This window comes from Dermochelys coriacea, chromosome 16 (assembly GCF_009764565.3).
Source record: "Dermochelys coriacea isolate rDerCor1 chromosome 16, rDerCor1.pri.v4, whole genome shotgun sequence".
NCBI classification, from domain to species: Eukaryota; Metazoa; Chordata; order Testudines; family Dermochelyidae; genus Dermochelys; species Dermochelys coriacea.
In genome coordinates this window covers 25182817-25203406 of record NC_050083.1, presented here as the reverse complement: position 1 = coordinate 25203406, position 20590 = coordinate 25182817, and the positions used below count along the sequence as shown (strand labels likewise).

Genomic DNA, 20590 nt, shown 5'->3' with positions numbered 1-20590 from the left:
GGGGAAAAGCAGAAGCAGGCAGTGGGTTCCACTCCCGTCCCTACAGACACACACACAGTCATGATGGAAAGGCCCAGCTCCAGTATTGCTTCTCCCAGACAATCTCCCAGCCCCGCATGGGACTGTTATCTTGTGCTGCCCATACTACCCCAGATCTGCCTAGGACACTCCCTCCACAAGTCCCTGGTGTTAGTTTGGTGCCACAGCTGCCTGGGGCCAGTGGCAAACCCACATTAAGAGGGTCCATTTGAGCACAGTTCCAATGGCCATCCTCTCCATCTCCCATGTCTCTGCATCTACTGGGTTCATGAGTTATATGGTGCAGAAAATGTAAATGTGTTTAGTAAGAACTGATTGTAAACCCTCTCACGGATGACGCTGTGTGTGCATGTGCACTGCATGTCTACACTGTTATGTTGTGTACTGTGTGCCTGAGTTATACCATGTTATGCTGTGTGCAGCTGTCTTTGTAACTTTCTTGGCTGATAGTTAAACATTAGTAAGGCCAATACAAGGGACAACAGCATACAGGGCTGGGCCCTGTGAGATGCTGAATACCCTCAAATTCTGTGATGTTAACAGGAACCGTTAATCCTCAGCTCTATACATGATCAGGCCAATATTATTAGCAGACCTCAATATGCTGGTCTATTTGCTCCAGATCGATCTTTCAATGGGAATCAGAAAGTGCAGAAATAATGCATGAAGATTTTAAACTATTTTTGAAACTAATCTGAATATTTTCAATATCAAGATGAAGTCTGTATTCTTATTTTAACTGGGCTGATTCACCCTTCCCCAAACTGAAAAGCAAGAGTGGTCTCTAGGAAACTAAAATGGATGTATAGAAAAGTTAAGCCTTCATCACTCAAACTAATCTTGCCGAGAAGAGCATACAGGTTAAAAATGCTCTTATTATTGCAGAAAATTTCTCTAGAAGGTAGACTGGCATTAGCACTCAATCCTGTAACCACTTATACAGGCGAGTAACATTACCCATGTAAACAGTCCTATTGAAGGGACCTTCTCACAGGAGTAAAGTTAAGCACATGCAGAAGTGTTTGCAGGATCGGGGCCCAAACTAGAAATTATGGTTCCTGAAATAAAAAGTGAGATCATAGAAAAGTCCTGATTAATTACATGCAGACTGATATTCTCAATAAACTATTGTTATTGAAAGAGAATGAGTTTTAAGGGAGTTGCATAAATATGCTAATTATCCAGATAATTTAGCCCCTCACATGTGAAATGTTTAAAGAGAAAGTGAATTCCATTCATTTCATACATACAGCGGTCTCATTTTACCTAAATGCACGATTGACTGTGAACTTTCTCCTGCCGTATAAAATAATAATCAAAAATGGCCTGAGAAGTTAGTTCAATTTTCAACTGAATTCACATATGCTCACAGATAAAAAAAAAAATCCTACATCATTTATTCAAAAAGTCACAGTTTGCATTGTATAATCTTCTACTGTACTTTTCCTGATTGTTTTAAGGACTAACGAAAAATTCCAGCAAATGTCTTAATTCTTCGCTTTTTAACACAAATGGGAGGAGCAGGCTGGCTGATATTAGAACAAAACTGCTGAAAATTATCATGCAACATTAACCAAGCCACCAGTAGCCAATAAATTGGAGGGGGAAGAAATCTTTACATTGCTAATCACACATCATTAACATTCCATCAGTGCCACAACAGAAGAAATCTAACTTAAAGTCAACTTTAAGGCATTGTAATACATTTCAAATTCAATATTATTTCTGCATTTCTTCTTGAGAAAAATACCAACGATGTTACTTTAATTATAAAAGTACTTTTCTTCTCTTCCGTCACTTATGCATCTTTGCACAATCTCCAATTTTTTTGGCAACACTCTAATGGCACAAAGTCAGCAGAAAAAGTTTTCAAATCTGTAGTTTTGTGTTAGATTAGAGTTTTCAATTAGTAAATCGAAAAAGTAGGTTGAAAACCATTTGAAAACAGACTGTTCCCTGCACACACAAAATTCCCACTGAAATCCATGTAAGATTTGGGACAAGGAGTGCAGGAAAGAGATCCAAATCAGCTATTTGAAGTGATTATATTGTCCATCCTCCATTCAAGTTTCTACACTTCACATACTAATCAATGAAATGTCATTACTGTAAATCAAGGTTTAAAGGATCTCAGGGCAGGAGTGAGGAGGAAAGAACAATGGAAGACCTAATACAGAAATTTATTTTGACTGTTCAAACCTAAGCAAATCCATGAAACCATTAGGAAGTGCTGTCAACCAGGGTTTGAAATCTAAGAAAGTAGCCATTCAAAGCACAGTAGGCCCTTATAAACAGTTAATCCACGCAGCTGCAGTAGTTAAAGCAAACACACTACCCTTCACTGCCCCATCAATTACACATTCCCAGAAAAATTACACAAACTTTGTAGGATTTTTCTGAGAGAAGATGGATTCTTTTGGAGACTTGAGGTCAAGACAGGGCTGTTTAAAGTATATTATTAACAAATAAACATTTATTGCCAAAAAACTCTATAGGCCTTTGGGGAGGAAAATTGTGTTATTTTTGGCATCAAATGACACAAGCCATTTATGACATGAATGGCTATCACCAACCGACTGATGAAATGGCAAATGTCTCCCACTTAACTTCCCCTGGCTTCCTGAATCAACTTTTTCAAACACTTTTTTCTCTCCGAAACGGCAATAAACTTAATGTCATTTTGGTTTTCTCTCTGTTCTAGTTATTTCAAGAGCCGTAGCTGGAAAGGGTTGAAAGAACTTCCAGATGGAAGCTAAGGCTCCCCAAAGATGGGTAGGGTGATGAAAATCACATTGTTAGGAATTGGGGCTATGCATTGCCCTTGTTTATGTGTATTCTTGCTTGAGTGACAACTTGCAATTGGCTTTTAAATGGCTGGATGAAAAAAAACCTGAGGTTTAATTGTGGCATCCAACAAATTGCATGTTGTAGCTCATGTCATTGAATGTATCCGCTCTGCACTCTGACAAATCAATGCCAAAATATGAGCTGATTTTTTAAGTTTGGGGGCGGGGGGGGGAGGGGTGGAAGGAAAGCCACAAATATAGCAGGCTTCAATTACCCTCAACAACCAGGATTCTTAATATGAGTTTGCTGATGTTGGGCTTGTTTTACAACCTACTTCTAAGGTAAACAGCAGCTCCGTGAGTTCAGCAGCTAAATACTAGTGTCATCAGACTAGATACATGAAGTATTATCTTAAATGTCTATGCACTACGTCACCTGGTATTTCATTCAGAAGGAATGAACGGAAGAGAAACTCCGCTCATTTGGGTTACAATCTACAGGGGCAGGTCGCTGCTTGAGATAGCAGGATTAGTGCGTGGTGCCAATCTGACTCCCTTGATCAGTCTGGGGGGGAGATAGCTGGATTGGGAGAAGGCAGAAATGGGTAAAGTCTGCTCTCCAGGGCAACACCCTGGAATCTCTGGGGACTTTCCCAAGTAAACCAATGTTAATCTACTCCACGCACCCCAAATCCCCTGGGGGACTGGCCCAGGCATGGGTGATGGACTCTTATGGGACATGGGAGGAATATGCATCAAGATCTGTGGGATTTCCCTAGGATCCCATAACATCCATCCAGGGGTTAAGAGGTCCCTGACCAGTGACCAAATCTACCTTACCATCACCCCTCACTGCATGACTCAGTTGTAATTGTGCAGCCATAATGTTGTGTTCCTGACCCCCTATCCCCCCCAAACTATAACCCTCTTATAGCTCTTGCATGGCACAGTAGGGTGTGGGTCTGCAGCAAGGAGCCAGTGATGGCATAATGATTAGAGACTCACTGTCGTTAATAGTTCTTTAAGTCATTCCATAAGGGGAGTTTCCTATTATTACCAATGAAATAATTACATTAATCTCTAAATGTATCATATACTATGCATAAATCCTTGGTACTATGAGCTGACAGCACTAATTGTGACCTGCCACAAACACAGGGGCTTGCAGATTAACATAAATGGGCTACATGAGGAGTAAGTAATGATATCAGCAGAGCAGTTCAAGTTCTCTGTTTGTGCACCTCTCTCTAGCCAATTTTCTCTCAGAAAAAAAGTTTAATTTTATTTCTAACTTTGCAACATTTCATAACTGGTACTAAATTATCAGCTCATCGCAGCCCCTGTGTCCAACATCATGGCACTGCTGCACGCATGCAAGACCAGACGCTCACCAACAGATACAGATGTAGGACATTGTAAAAACTGGTGCAAATACCTGTGGTCATATAAATGCAAAAATAAACACTCATGGCTGGATAGCATGTGGCCGTAACACTGTTACTGTCACACATTTGTAATTTTCAAAGGAAAATTGTGTGGGCACTTCCCTTACAGCCCAGGCAAATGGTCATAAATGAAATCATCAGCTAAGTCATTTCTTATATATGTGTATAAATAAAAGCAAGAATGTCTCCAGACATTACAATGCCTCCAAGTGTTTGAATTAGAAGAAAGTGAATCTTTAGAAGAATAAGAAAGAACCAACCCCTTGGGGCAAAGCGATACCGAGAAATACAGAGGCAGTTCCTTTCTAGACCTTGGAGAGAAACATACTTTATGAAAATAAAGCCCAGGGCAACTGTTTATGCCTCGTCCCAGAGATCCAAATAGACAGGAGTTTGGCCTTACTGATAACGCAGCACTGGATTCAGATTGGAACACTGCACAGAGCGCTCACGCCACCCACATTTGGTCATTGTTTGCCATCTATTCAGCAACAGGCTTGATCTAAACGGTGATGTGGAGTTGTAGGGCTGAAGTCTCCAGTCCACAGAGTTCTCACTGCAGGTGAAGTTGCAGCAGCCAGGGTCCTACTGTGTAAAGCTGGTCAAGGTGCCTCTGCTCCCCCCGGGCCTGAACCCTTCTTCTGGCCTCAAGGAGGGAAAGGGTATGTAGGAGCGAGGGTCTGTTATGCCCAGCTCTCCTTGGCGTAAAGCTCCTGAGGGACAATACATCAGTGGCATAAGTTAAAGTTGCCTCCATGCAGCTTTAATTTACACCAGGGCCAGAAGGCTGAGAATTCCCATCAGCCTAACTGGACCCTGTCAGCCTGGGCACAGTGAAAAATCAAGCCCATAATGCTTAGACAAACTCAAGGTTACTAAGAACCTGCTTCTCCTCTCAGAGCAATTTACACCACTGAAATTCCATGGCAGTCACTGGAATTGTACAGCGGCGTGAGGAGAATTAGGCCCAACCTTTCTTTCCTTTAGATGTGCACCTACAATATCAGCCCATACATGTTGTTCGTTCCATCCCCCTCGCTGTCAGGGTTTCATACTGCCACCCAGCACAGCAGAATCAAAGCACCTTCCCTGTAGAATTGACAGCAAAGTCCCTAGTGGATTTCCTGGAATCTCTGGCGCTTCCCCTGACTGTAATGTTTTAGAAACATTAACAAACCAAGCCTCAGTGAGCCCCACTGGGCGATGGGTCCCAATGATCAGCATTCCCACTGTACCTCCACAGAACTAGGCACACCAAGATGAAGTGACTTGCTCAGGGCCACACAGTCAGTGGCAGAGCTGGGAACAGATCCATGTTTCCTGATTCCCATCCTTGTTCTTTAGCCACGAACCTGGGCACACAGCAGATAACACTGTTTGGAAGCAAAACTATAGGCAGACAAATGAGAACCAATATTAATGAAAAAAGAAGCTTTACATCCTAAATTGCTAGTATTCACATACCTATATGGGTCCTGAACCTGTTTTCCCTATTGAAGTCAATGGCAAAACTTCCATTGTCTTCAACATGAGCAGGAGCAGGCCCGCAAAGTCACACTCCACATGTGGAACTTCGTTTGTCTTCTGAGGAAGCTCTGTGCCAACATCGAGGGTAGAGCATAGCTCACAAGGTTAAAGTTGTAATTAGTATTAGGTGTTTTACCTTACAAAGGACCCAATCCTTTATGCCCCTAGCAGCCCCACTCACTTTTCTCTAGGCATTTATATCCTGTAAGTAAACAGACCTTACATGATACTGCAAGCCACTGCAAACCAGAGAAACTGGCTTCAGTGGCACTACTCACAGGAGTCATGTGAGTAAGGACTTACAGGCTCAGTCAGACCCTAACTTGGCCCAATGAACTGGTAGCACAAATGGCTCTAAACAGTGAGTGTTTTCATATGTTGATGATTACCATATACGGAATGTGACACTAACCTCAGGGGGAACACACAGCTCAGAACGCACACCAACAACCTGAAAACTGCTCTCTAAAATGATTGCAAATAGATGTTTGATTGCAAGCCCATCTCTATGTGCAAACCAGCACAGACAGACTATACTGTCTGCAAAGCTCACTGCATGACGATTACCATCTCTGACAAGCAAATGTTTTCTCACATGCAGAGATGCAAATGCAATACTCATGATGCCAACAGAAAAATTACTTCTGAGAATTTCTGAAAAATCAGCAGATAATGGTTATACCCCCAAATGAACATGTTAGTAATAGAAATTAAAAGCCCTGTGCTTGTTGGTCACGAATCCATCTAGATCCAGCATGGATTTGAGGGCATACAATCAAAATGTGGTATGGCTGCTGAATTCATAACTGATTACCACAGATCACTTACTACATTTAAATGTATGCAGAAGAGCTTGAGTATTTGTGGATGACACTCTGGTCACTGGTATGTATCAGAAATGGCTGTACTTCATTGTAACAAAGTTTGGGAGTTGCCCCAAAGTGGGAGTCAAAATAGTTTCACTATTCTGTATTCATCTCTCTCTCTCTCTCTTTTTTTTTGGGGGGGGCTACTCACTGTAATTTCATAATTTCCTACAGTACTTTATTTTGATTTGCTAGGAAACCTGTTTCTTTGTGTGGCACAGGCTGCATTACTTATCATATATACATAATACCAAAACAAAACTCCAGCAAACAGAAAAACTCCTATAAAATGGATTGAAATTGTGACATTCTGAGGAAAAGTTTGAATCAGAAAATCTGCTAAATTATGCTCCCATGGGGAGCTGCAGGAATAGAAAGTACCAAGTGGTATAAAATGTTAGCCGTAGGCAAGCCATTATGTCAAAAGATAGGGTCCCCCAGGTTGAAAACAACTGTGTTGTGGGGTGGACGTTAATGAGAACTATAATCTTTCTCTCAGTAATGAATTTGGCAGGAACAATGCTGCAGCCTTAGGGCTCCGTCCTGCAAAGGGCTCTGTGCCCTCAGCTCCCATGGACTTCAATGAGAGTTGAGGGTGCTCAGTACCTCGAAGGATTAAGCCCTGAAAGAACAAATGTTTCTCATTGACACACTTTTGTTACTTCAATGACATGCTATTCCAGGTCACAGCTTCCTTATTACTGGTTGCGATTCACAGCCATATATGACTCACAAGAATCATATTTTGTCACTGATCTTCAGAAATAGCAGGGAGTGCATTTGTATTCAAGCTGCAAGTAAATAGAAACACAAGGAAAGTTTTGTTTCTGTCAGTCTGAGAAAATAATTAGCAATTTCTAGATCTGGTAGGAAAAGCTTTAAAAGAATATTAACGTTTCCTGCTGCAGATTCCGATTTGCATGTTTACTATCCCAACCACAAATGTGGACAATTGCAAAGACATTATCAAGAGAATCAATTATATAAAGATTTTTCTTACCCAAAGTAAGTGACTCTCCTGATTATACTAAAGGACACGTTATTTGTTTTACTCAAGCAAACTTCCTAACTGAAGTCATTTATGAGCCGGATTTGGTCCTCAGCATATGCATATAAATTCCGTTAGCTCTAACAGAGAGTACATGTGTGCTCTAGTACATTATAAATAATACATTGATTAAAGTAAAATCAAGAGCCAGATTCTGCCCTTTGATACACACGAATGGCTCCTGTTGAAATCTATGGGAGTTCCATGCATGCAATTTCATCTCAAAATCTGCAGGAAAAGATATTGTCTAGGTGTGGGGGAAAGGGTGTATTTCAGAAGCAAAGTAAATAACCTTGATGATGAGAATATATTCTTCATAAATATGTTAGCTTTTGATAGAAATGCCAGAGTCTAAAGCATTATAAAGACTAAGAAATAAGGTATTCAGTTTTGCTACTTTCTTAAATTATTTTTAACCATCAGCAAGTTCTGTACTCAGATCACTGTACAAGTTCAAGAATGAATCACAGTAACAAAGTAACAATCTAGGAATAATTATATCAACAATTTTCTGTAATAAAACCTTGCAAATGTCTACTCACTCACTTGCCCATGGCAAGTGGCTATTTTTATGGGTAAGTAAAATACTCTAAATTTTGTCAGTCATATTTTGAACTGAGGTTACATTACAATTTTGCAAGGCTGCTCCAATACATCCTTAGCTCTTTGGGAAATAATCTTTTATCTCTTGAAAAGACATTGCAAGTATCATGGTATATGAACTACATTTTATTATAAGACGGGTTACTTCTACACACTGTGTATTAAACTGCATAACTTGCTATAAATAATACCTTCTAATTACAAGTATTTTGCAAGTACAATAAATGTCAGGTAAAAAGCAATGGTAAATGTATATTTTCTTTGTATCTGTTTGTATAAAGAGAAAATAATTTTTCAAAATATAAATTATATTCAGTAGTGTTTATTTTGCAAATCTGTTTTGAAAACAGCTTGTTCATTTCTTCAAGAGAGCAAACATCCTCCTTCCCCCGCCACCATCATTTTTACAATCATAAATTATCTTTACTCATCATAAGACCTCATGATTCCAATGCCTGGACCAAATCTCCTTGACTGCATTAGTAGTACCGATTGGGCAAGGTGCAATGCTCTAAGCAATTTCAGACATATCCAAACCAAAAACAAACAAACCAAAAACACCACAAAACCAGACCCTATATTGCATTTGAGAAATATCAGTCTAGCCAAAATAATTCCAGGAACTCAAAAACAAAAGCAGAGGTACTAGCTTTAAACAAAACAGACGATCAAATATCCGCCTCAAACTGATCCTGAATTTAAAGAAGCATCTAGAAACTATGGGATAATGTGCCTGAATAAGGCAAGCAGGATTTTGCCTATTAGTACACAGAATATAAACACTACAGAGATTTTTATTTAAAACCAAAAGTCAGCTAGTTCTGACCTAAAATGATCTGCCTCTTATCTCCTACGTTCTGCTTCCTCAGCTCAGAGACCTAGCCTGGCCACTTTCAGCATTTACCTTCCATTTAACTTGCAACTATCAATATATTTTTACCCAGTTTCTCACAGAGAAAAACCTGAGTTAATTTCCCAAATGTTACCAATGCTGCCGTAACTCCTGTTGTTGGGAGCCAACTTCTACATGGCTCACTGTTACATTTTTTAAAATGTCTTAATTCAGAGACCACTTCTGGCTTCCATGAGATTCCCATACTATCCTTTTTTTAAAAATGCATTTTAATTAATAGGTTTAGGCATCCGATACCAGCATTGTAGAGTTTCAGGCTCCTGTCCTACAAATAGATTTTATCATAATTAGCTGCCTACTTATTATATTTCAAGTCAGCTACAGAGATAGAAAGCAGAAACTACCCTGTTACACCAGTATAAATCCAGAATAACTTCACTGACTTCAGAATTTGGCCTCTAGCTACCTCAGCTGTCAGGTTTCACACTATGCATAACTAACCTTTTCCTTTGTGTCAGAATAAACGTGTGCTTCTTTTTATATTTTGGAGTGAACAAGAGACTGTCATTTCATTAGGAGTCAAACTTTGCTTTGAGAGTATAGCAGTCATCTCAAAAACATGTCAAGAAAACCTTTATACCTCATCATCCAAGAGAAATACGTGGTTTGTTTTTCTTTATTAGAAATTACTGCATAATTCATTGCTCACTGGTTTTTATTTCATACTACTTAATAAATAGCATGATATATCACACAAATCAGAGGAGGAAAAAGTAAGTATACGAAACACCTTATTTTGCAGACACCCCTTTTGGTTTGGTATAACTATATGATGGAAGCCAACATTATATGCTTTTTATTGTCATTCATTAGGGGTTAAAATCGACAGCCCACTTGTGACTTTACTTCCTACACAATGATCTAATTCAGGCCAAGGAGCACAAAATCACTCTCTAATAAAATTATGAAACATTATTGATAGCTATACAGACATTTACAAGCCCTGCAAAACTGTCATGAAAACTGAACAGCAGAAGATTTTGAGGCGCAAAATCGACTTGCCTGCCCTTTAGCATGGTAATGCTAAAGAATAAAAGAATATTTTACTAGTTCCCCAAATTACTTCCTTTGGCAAATCAACAGAAGTGTATATGTGTGTGTGTGGGGGGGGGCAGGTATATGCACATTTATACACATTACACAGAAAGAGAGATTATGTTTATATTTATATATCCATATTTCATTACGCCTACCTAGGGCCCAATCCTCACTCCTTGTATACTCAAAATTCCCACTGCATGTATGGTAAGTGTGCCAGGAATGCATATTTAAGCTCAGAATGAACATACTGTATACTTCATTCAAATATTAGGGCAAATATTAAGTACACTAATGTTTTGCTTCACTTTGTTATGACGTGAGATATGGTAAGCAATGAAAAGCAAATACTTCCTAGACAAATATTCATAAAACCATGTCTTGTAAAGAAAATTACTCTTCACTTAAATTTGAATCAAACTGTAGTATGAAAAAAATATCTTTTTCTCCTGTACATTTCACCCTTGCTATCTTTAGAGTATTTAATTATTACTAATTATCCCTCTATATTTCAAGTCCCCATGGCAGCAAGCATTTTAAGCTTCATAAATCTTTATATGCTGATCGATGTGGAGGTGAATATGGACGGTTACACAGTTGGAATGGAAATAAACCAATAACATAATTAATCTGAGAAAATACAATAGGATTCATATTTTACCATGACCATGGTATGTTATTTATTGTTGAAATAATGTCATGTATATTTTTGACCTGTTTCAAATTTTGCCCCCCCCCCAAAAATCACCTGCTCACTTAACAGAGTATGAACTAGCCATATCAACGATATATTTCAAAGACGAATATTTTCACAATGGATGTCCTATGTATTAGTTACCCTTCTGTATATAATTAACAGTTAAACCTTTGAAATTATCAGTTACTCCTAATTCATATAATTATACATAACCCACATTACATAAAGGTCTTCCTTAATATTTTCTGCCATAGGTGAGTATAATTATGTTGTTATTATTATTATTATTATTAATTTAAAACTCCACAAAAGTTTCAATTAATATTTTAAAAAACAGATTTGTCCCCTCAGATTAATAAACCCTGTTGAAATCCATTTCTGTGCTAACATTTACTAAAAATATCCTCTGAACCAAAACTTAGTTTCCTTGTTGGCTCTGCAGGTACCATGCTTTCTCAGAGCCTGTGGAATTATCTTCTCTGTAACCTTTTATACATGTCACATAGGGATGAATTCCTGCTGACACAGCAGCGAGCTGAGGTTTTTCTGCCTGGTCTCTGGCTATTCAGGTGACGTCATTGGGAGAAATAACAGTAACATTTCCTAAAAGCTCCTGAAGCCTAGTGCCTTTGTTTCATGCAGCTTTAGGAGCAGACTTGTTTGGAGGTATTATTAAAGTTTTGTAAAACATTTTTAATGTTTAATGTTTTAATGCTAATTGATCCCATATATGGGAACGTTTAGATTTTCAGCAAACGTACCAGAGCATTTAAAACACTTTTTTAGCATTTTAATGGATGCCATAAATTGATCTTTATCTGATATTCTGGACATATGCATATGCTGCTCCTGATCTCTCAGCTTTGATCAGCGTTTATGCTGTTTCTTAACAACAGCCTAACAAGGAGTACTGCCAATCTACCAGAAGAGGTAAATGAAATAGAATGGTATGGCATTGCTCTGCCCAATTTTAGCTTGTTCAGATTCTGAAAATTTGTACTGATGAGTACACCGATTAAAAGAATGTGAAACTGAAGAACAAACAGAATCTTTCTGTTAGTAAATGGTTAGGATCCCTTCTACATGTAGCTGAATCCAAGAGCCCAAGTCACCTCTTGTGCCCTGAATTTTGTCTACACATCACAAACTTCTCTCAGGGTATACCTGTTTTCGTATTGGAAAATAAAACAACATTCACAAAAATGGGAAACATTTGCTACCAAGAAGCTCTGTTTTGTTTTGCTTTCAATTTACAAATTATTTTAACTGGAAAATACCAGTTTAACTGTCTCACTCACCAGAGAGAATTTTCAGAATCCAGAAAGGCTAAAATTGAGCGTAGCAATGATATGCCATTGCACTTCTTTTGCCTCGTAGTCATGCACTGACCCTTGTTGATTTCACGTAAAAAAAATCAGCATAATCACTGACAAAGAAAGGCCTGGAGATCTAGAACAGCATCAATACATGCCAGAAATAAGTGGCTATGTTTCTTTTCCAGGACAGAATAAGAATGCTAATACAATGCCTGATATGTCCTGGTACTTTTGATAAAAATCTAAATATTTCCCTTTCTTTCCCTAAACAAAATGCGAAACCAATTAGTGAAAAATATGGAATATTAACTAATGTGGCTGTTTGGCTGCTATTATGTCTGAACCCCATTTACAACTGTGATTCCTTGTCTACACGAATTCCTTCATCACCTTTATTTTCAAAGCTACGATCAGAGTAAGCATTGTTCTACAAAGAATATATATAGCAACTAAGCTGAATCAACCACTATACCTTAAAAGATTAAAACTGGATGTACAATTACAAAACATTACCAAGCAGCAAGAAATAAGACAATATTTATGCAACCCCAAACACTTAGATCACAGCAAAGCAGAAAAATATAACCACAATTAAATGAAGGGAGGAAAGCATAAATGGGAAAACATTATACTGTTTATAATTACCCATGTTTTTGTAGCAGAAAACACTGCCGTAAATACTACAATTAGTAATTTCATTATAGCAAATAACCAGCACTAGATTTTACTGCTGCAAAAGCTGAAACATTGTTTTTGTTTTTTTTTATTATTGATAAGTATTCATTATGTTTCTGTAGGTCAGCAGGTAACTAATTTTTTCCAAGTCCAAAGTATCACCTTTGGGCCCTAGCCTGTCACCCTTACTTTGGCAAAGCTCACATTGAACTCAACAGTTTTGCTTGAGTTAGGCTAGCAAGATCCAGCTATCAGTGTCCTGCTGTAGCACTGTGTTGCCTTCACTTAAACTACTTGCAATCAAATGCACCCCTACCCCAACAGACATGTACAATTTTTGCAAAATAAATATTTAATGTCAAAATCAAAAGATCGGTCTGTACTATCCACCTCGTGCAAATATTTATAGAATTGAACATATAACCAAGATGCTGAAATACACAAAGTCACAGACATGCAGCCGGTGATGTAGTGGAGAGATTCATGTAATACATTGCATTTATCATGCACCTTTGACCACTTCATTCTGCACCCTGGCCACTAATCCATCTCCCTCAGGATTTATTCTAACATTTCAAACCCAAGTACAGCTGCAAACAGACACCATTTTTATTTTAAAAAGAGAAAATCAACGCACCAGAAAAAAAAATGTTTCCTCCTTTCCCCCCAAACCCCAAATTACAAAGGACAGGCAATAATAATTCCTGACCCTGTGCAAGGTTTAAGGTCTGATATCTGACCCTTCAGAAGCTTGCTTTCTTTGGAAAGAAGAGACCCGAGATTTCCAAAGATACACATAGCACTTGATTATAGTCTCGGGAGTTCTGGAGAAATCTGGTCTTTCAATTACATTACTACATACATAAAAGCTATTTTCAGTAATTTTTAGTGATTAAGAAAATTTTGGAAATCTTTCTTTTTAATCTGAGCCATGTATGTACATGAGATTTAGGGTAACACAAACATCTGACTTTATTGATATTATTCTTCATATCCCTCAAGCTGTAATTTTTTTAAAAAGCATCTCTTAATAACATGTGTGCATATACATCACGGCAAGTTCTGGCGGGATGAAAAGGTTTGTAGCGGCATGCATTTGAGATGACGGCACAACTCACTCATGGCTTCACCACATATGGGCAACGCAACCGTCCACACGCTTGCTGATAAAACTTGTGTACACACCACATGACCAGAAGGTGTGTAGAGTTATTTTTACACTTTAATTAACAAGAATTACTAGCTGTAGCTCACGAAAGCTTATGCTCTAATAAATTTGTTAGTCTCTAAGGTGCCACAAGTACTCCTTTTCTTAATAAGAGAAGATTTCCAACAGCCTAAAACACAGTTGCCAGAGGAAGAATGGGAACATTATCAGTTTAGTTTCACATGCTTTATCTTTCAATTTTAATAAAATGTCAGGGAAAAAATAATTTTGATTTACCATGTCTTCCCCCCACCCGTCTTTACTATTAACTACTTCTGCTGTCAGTCCTTGGGGGCACACACAGCAGGTTACCATGTAATGTCACACTAGGTGCTGTGATTCAACAAAGGCTAACATGTTGATATCTTTTTATTGCTAGTCAGCCTGGACACCCCATTTCCCCCTATACAATTAGAAGCCTTTGATAATATCTAAAATTCTAAAGAGGATTTATTTCTCTTCTAACAAAGAATTTTTTTCACATAGGGACAGCCCATTGTTTTGCTTTCTAAGATATTACCTTTTTGCAAAACGCTGTTATTTTACACAGACTGCAAAGGGAATCATCTCCTGCATGCTGTTCCTAACACTTACATTTCAAACAATTTTGTGTGGGTATCCAAAGGAGCATTTTTTAATTAAAAAAAAAAATCTTGAGAAGTATCCTGTTTATCTATATAGTCAGATGTTTCATGGATCTGACATATCTATTAAACTAAATTCTCTGTAACGGTTACAAATGGGAATATGTGAAAATATTAATACTTGTTAAAACCAAACCCCCCAAAACAAATCAGCGCAGTTCAGTAAGAGAACGTGTGGGCTGCTATTGGTTTTCATATAGCACTATCTGGGTCTGTTGAAGCTTCTTTAATAACACATTGGTTAAGGCTGCAGTATGAAATTACACATTCTATTGTAACTCCTAAAGAGGGGGACATCTATCTAGGCCATTCATACAAGAGTTATAACCCTAACAATATTTATACTCAGCATGTCATGTTAGCATTTACTACTAGTTTCCATGGAGATGGATTTTCAGGCTGTAGCTATGAAATGCACATTGTTGCCACTAAGCCACTTCAGGCCCTTTCTGGAAGCCTGCTGAATGCCTGACAAAAGTTGATGCAAACCAATAGTTGTTGTTCTTTGTTTGTTGCCAGACTTCTAGCAGAGCCATATTATGTCCTAGTGATTGAAGTGCCCATGTTCACCCCCCTCCCGACACAAAAAGGACCCTAAATTTTAGTGACAAGCATGAAGTGGGCTTTTGCAGGGGAGGCCAAACAGCTAAGCGGGGCAGGAACTCTGCGTGGCAGAAGGGCATCGCTGCTGGGGCAGGCTGGTTTTCATACAAAGCCCGACATTTTGGGAATAAAAGTATAAATAAAGCCAAGTCTCCCGGGAGGCGGGAGTCCAGAAGTGGTTGCAGGGAGCTACCGACCCGGCCTCGGAGGCGTCTCTAGAGCCTCTGGCCCCGGCTGGGGCGACCTCCAGCTCCGCTCCCGGGCCGCAGGGAATGGCTCCGAGGGGCTGCGTGCCCCTGCCCCTGCCCCCAGCACCGCGCTGCGGGGACCCGCGGGCTGCACATCGGGGGCCCGGCGGCGGGCAGGGCCCACCCGCCCGGGGCAGCGGCGGCACGGCCGGGCGGGCGGGCGAGCGAGCGGGCGCCAGGCAGCGGCAGCGACCCGACCCCGCTGCATGGCACCGGCCGGGGCGGCTCCCCGGGCTGTGTCCGCGCCTGGAGCGCCCGGGGGCCCGGGCTGAGGCCGCACCGGGCGGCACGGCGGGCCGGCCTGGGGCCTAGCGCTGTCACCGGGGGTACAGCAGGAGCCCGTGGGCCCGGGCTGACCCTGCAGCCCGCCCGGCAGCTCCTTGGCCGGCCCGGGGCGGCGACGCCCGGCCCGCCGGCTGCGCCGTGGCAGGCGGGAGCCGGGGCGAGCTGGGGGCTGCGAACGCCGGGCCCGGCCCAGCCGCTGCCCCCGGTCATGCCCGGGTAGCGGGGGCCGCGGGGCGCGAAGTGCAGCAGGTGGCCGCTCCGCACAAACCTGCCCTCGAGCCGGGGCCGGCGGCTTCGAGTGTGTTGGACCCCGGGGCCGCGGCGGGGCTGTGCTGGGCGGCCGGGGGCAGCGGGGCGATTCCCCCCGGTAAGGCCAGCGAGGCCGGGCTGGAGATCAGCCGCTTTCAGGCCCTTTAGCCAGGGGAGCAAACGCGCTGGCGTCTCTCTGCACCTACCCGCTCGCTCGGCCTCCTCCCCCGGCTTCCCTGCCCTCAGCGGCTGGCCAGCCCCGTCCCCTCCGCCCTCAGCGGCTGGCTCTCAGCCTTCCCCGGAGTCCGCTGCTTTTCCTCTAATGACAACACGGGGCGGCTGATCCTTCGCACGGTTTCGTAGAGACGATTTTTCGTTATCTCGCAACAAAAGGCCAGTTAAAAATCCAGCCAACACTTCACCCAACAGCCCGACGATTCGGATTTAATCCCCGAGTTAAAAATCCAACTCCAACTCCCGTTCGTTAAAAGCCTCCCCGAGATTACACTGCTCCCTTCTGCACCCGGGGCAACCCCCGTGCCTCGGACTCCCCCCGGGCACTGCCAGCGTTTTACCTTCCTCGCTTCAGCTGCCCACGGTATTATTTGTTTCGGGGGTTTTTAGATAACGTTTGGAACAAACTGATTTTAGAACCAAGATTAAATTATTCAAATATCTAACAGTGCCACACGGAGAATGTTATACTGAACTGAAAGGGCATTTCTGTTTTTAAATCGTACAGTTATTTACCTACGGTGCGTTTCAGTAAAACCTGTACGAATTACCGGCCCAAATTCCAAACGATTTGAGCTCGAATTTAGAGGGGGCGCTAGCGAAATACCCCCCTTGTCATCCGGATACCAACCAAGGTATTATTGATCATTTATAAAACCACCCGATACGAACTCCCTTTGCTTAATGGACAGCGGAGTATTTAACTTCTTATCCGTGACTCGTAAACACCCCTCGAACATTTCTAGCTTGGCCCTGGGAACCCGTAACGAATCTCGCTGGGGTCCGGGCGCGCGGTTCTTGGCTGGGCGCTCTCTGATCCCCGCACCGATTAGGGGCTTTTTCTGATTTTCGTTTGAAAACTTTTTGGCGTTTCCCAACAAGGCAGCAGGACTCGGCGAGAGGCTCCCGGGGACCCTGGGCCCCGGACAGCATGTTCCGTCCCCTCTGCCCAGTGTAAGGCCCGGCAGGCGCGTATGGCCCGGCGAGAAGGTGGCAGGAGCGCCCCGGGGCGGGGGCAGGCGTGCGGGGCAAAGGGAGAAGGGCGCCTTACTGTTGGTAGTCCTGTTTGCAGTACAGTTTTCGATCCCGGAAGTAGCAGCTGGTGGTGAGGGCTTGTTGACACACGGTGCACTGCAAACACTCTTCGTGCCAGGAAGACTCGTTGACTCTCATCAGAAAACGGTCTGAGATCGGCCGCTGGCAGCCCTCGCAAACTGCCTGGTTCTGACACTCTGACCCTAGGAAACAGCAAAGAGGGATGTGAGAGGCAGGCAGAGATGGCCCTGAAGTGCTCTAGCCGCGCCCCAGCACGGGCTCTGCCACGCGGGACACGGCTGCTTTAAACGGGGCGCCGCCGCAGCGCGGCCAGCGAGCCCGGGATCCCCCCTTCCCCAGGACCGGCTCCCATTAAACAGCCTCGCGAAGTAAACTTAAAGCAACGCGATTTCGTTGGCGTCGCGCAGCCTCGGCTCGCGGCCCCGCGCCCCGGGCTTTCCTACTCGCAACTCTCGTCTCAGCTCAAAACCGCCTCGCGAAGTTGCAAGAAAAATTAAGCAGGGTCACTGCAGGCTGCAGAGCGAGTCTGGCGAATTGCAGGCACCGCCGGCGGCGGGGGCCCGGGCTGCGCCCGGCAATGCCCCGGCAAGGCAGCGCTCGGCTCTGCAGCAGGCATTCATTTTTTAAGCAATATTTTTTCCGGTCATTTAAAAAATATACATCCCGCCAAAGTCAGTTAGCGAAGTCCTGCGTCCGCCTGCCGGGGTGGGAGGGAGACGCTGTTTTCAACGTGCACTCGCACTGCCACAGCTCCGGCCCGGGCTCCGGCAGGCAGCGCGGTCCCGGGCAGGACGCTTGGCTTTGGGGCACAGCCCAGACACCCGCAGCCACTCACCCAGCAACACTCCTAAGGTAGCAGCGCCCGAGCGCAGGGGGTGATCTTCCATTTTAATGCCGTCCAGCATCTTGGCACAGCCCGACTGGCCCCGGCTAAAGCACCTTTCCAAGGACTCGGGACCTGTTGCAATATCCATGGGCGGCCCGCAGCACGCGTCAGGCTGCGGCGGGGGCCGGGCTCGCTCAGCGCCGGGGCGGGCCGGGGTGCGGGACACGCTGCAGCGGGGAGGAGGGAGTCGCTTTTATTTTTATCTGGGAGACATGAGGCGCGTTTCCGGGCTGCGCTGGCGGAGACGCGGGGCAGGGGCCGGAGCGGAGGATGCTGCCCATCGGGTCAGGTCATGCTACAGCCCGCGGGCGGCCCGGGGTCACCTGCCGGCGGGCCGGGGCCGGGGCCGGGGCCGGGCCGGGCCGGGGCCGGGCCGGGGCCGGGGCCGGGGCCGGGGCGGGGGCAGGGCCCTCCCGGGGGCAGGGGCCGGCGGGCGCCGCAGTCGGTCCAGGGCCGGGCTGCAGGGTTCCCCGGGCGCGCTCCCCCGTCACTGTGCCCTGCCGCGTCCCGAGGAGCCGCTCCGTTTAGAGCTGGGGCTGCGGCGGAGGAACACACCCACCAGGGGAGCCGCCTCACCCCTCCTCAAACTTGCTGACATTTGAACTCCATTGGCGCTCCTGGTATCGCTGCGCCGCAGTGATCCGTCTCCTCGACGTCAAATAGTGCCGTCGCCGGAGCGAGCCCCCGCAGCCCCCCGCGGGCGGCCAGGTGCGCGCGGCTCGGGGGTGGCCAGGTGACAAGGGCGGGGGCCGCGTCAAGCCGGGGCTGCGCTCTCGGGAGCGCCGCACGGGCCGGCAGAGGGGCCCTGCGGCTCCACAGACACCCGGGGGGCGAGTGAAGCCAGAGCTGCCTGGAGCGACCCACTCGAGTTAGCGGCCCCGCGCGGGCAGCGCGTCCCGGGCTCTCCCTCCTGTCCTGGGGTAGGTAGCTGCGCCACGCGGCTTGTGACTGTGCTTGGCTTTGCCCTCCGGGCTGCCCGAGCGCGCCCGTCCCAGGGGCACCGGCTGCAGGAGCCTCTCCCCGCCACGCGTGTCCGGGACCCTGGGCCTGCTATGCCAAGCTCCCGCCTCTCCCCCGCGCTGGCCAGTGTGTCTGGGGCAGCGGTGGCTGGGGCGATGTTAACAGCGGGGCCTGCCCCCAGCAGAGCCGCGACGGCCCGGCGCTGGCTGCTCCTTGCCGGACACAGGCGCCCTGGCACCCTCCTGGCACCAAAGCCGCGGTCTCTTGGCGACGGGCCCGGCCGAGAGGCGCTGGCAGAGAGCCGCACCTCCCCGCGGACCCTGCCGGAGCGCAGCCCGGACGGCCGCCCGCTGGGGAGCCCTGGCTGCGGGCAGAGCCGGGCTGGGGGCCTGGCAGAAGACACAGCCACAGATCCCGCCGGGCTCCCCCCGCGCCGAAGTTGGAGGCCGGGCTAACTCCAGCCCCAGAGCCCGCTGCGCCCCGTGCCCGGAAGATGCCTTCTCCGGCCCGGGCGGGCAACTGAAACGCCAGCAGACCCCGTACGGCCTGGCCTTCGCGGCCGAGCCTGGCTCCTCCCGCCTGGCCCACCTCTGGAGAGAACCCGAGCGCATCCCCCTGCAGCCGGCGGAGCGCTGGGCTGGGCTGCTGGGGACCAGCGCTCTGTGCCCCTCCCGTGGCCTTGCCTTGGGCAGAGCAGTCGCTGGCCCTAGCCCAGCCGGCACCGGCTGCGGGGCTCGGTCCTGCGCTTCCCGCTTCAGGGGGATTCAGGATCCCGGGCTAATGCAGCTGGAGAGCCGCAGATGCCGGGGCAGGAGGCCCGAGGGCCTGGCGACGGGCCGCAGGCGGAGCTAGTCACCTCGGGGCCGGGAAGCGCGGGAGCTGCCGGTCCCGCTGGCCCGGCAAGCTGAGCAGTGCCACAGGGCTGCGCTCCCGGCCCTCTCCCTGCTCGGACGCGTCTGCAGGAGGGGAGTCACTAGGACAGGGGAGAGGCGTTAATTCCCCATGGCCCTACCCCGCCTCGAGTCTCGGGGAGCCCAGCCCGCGGGCTGCAGCACAGCGAATCCAGGGTTCGATTTGGGCGCATTTACACCTTCCCGAGAACCGTGCTTGGCGCGGCCAGCGGGTGTTTTCTGGTCTTTATTTTCGTACGTTGGGAATGGCCGAGCGCGGCCGCACGGCCCCGCAGTGTCGGTTCCCCGAGGTACCTTGTGCGGGCCGGCGAAGCCCTGCCGGGGGAGCGTTAGAACCACCGAGTGCGGCAGTGC

General features: G+C 45.7%; 1 protein-coding gene across 1 annotated transcript in view; it reads right to left on the bottom strand.

Annotated features, from left to right (window-relative positions):
- LMX1B (LIM homeobox transcription factor 1 beta) overlaps nucleotides 1–18699 on the bottom strand; it is a 129197-nt gene extending 110498 nt beyond the window's left edge. Inside the window, exons 1-2 of the mRNA XM_038374282.2 lie at nucleotides 18315–18699; nucleotides 17475–17661 (exon numbers count right to left, since the gene is read on the bottom strand). Coding sequence (XP_038230210.1) covers nucleotides 17475–17661; nucleotides 18315–18453 — 326 coding nt within the window. The 5' untranslated portion in view covers nucleotides 18454–18699. The remainder of the gene's footprint in view (nucleotides 1–17474; nucleotides 17662–18314) is intronic.
- Nucleotides 18700–20590: the final 1891 nt, after the last annotated feature.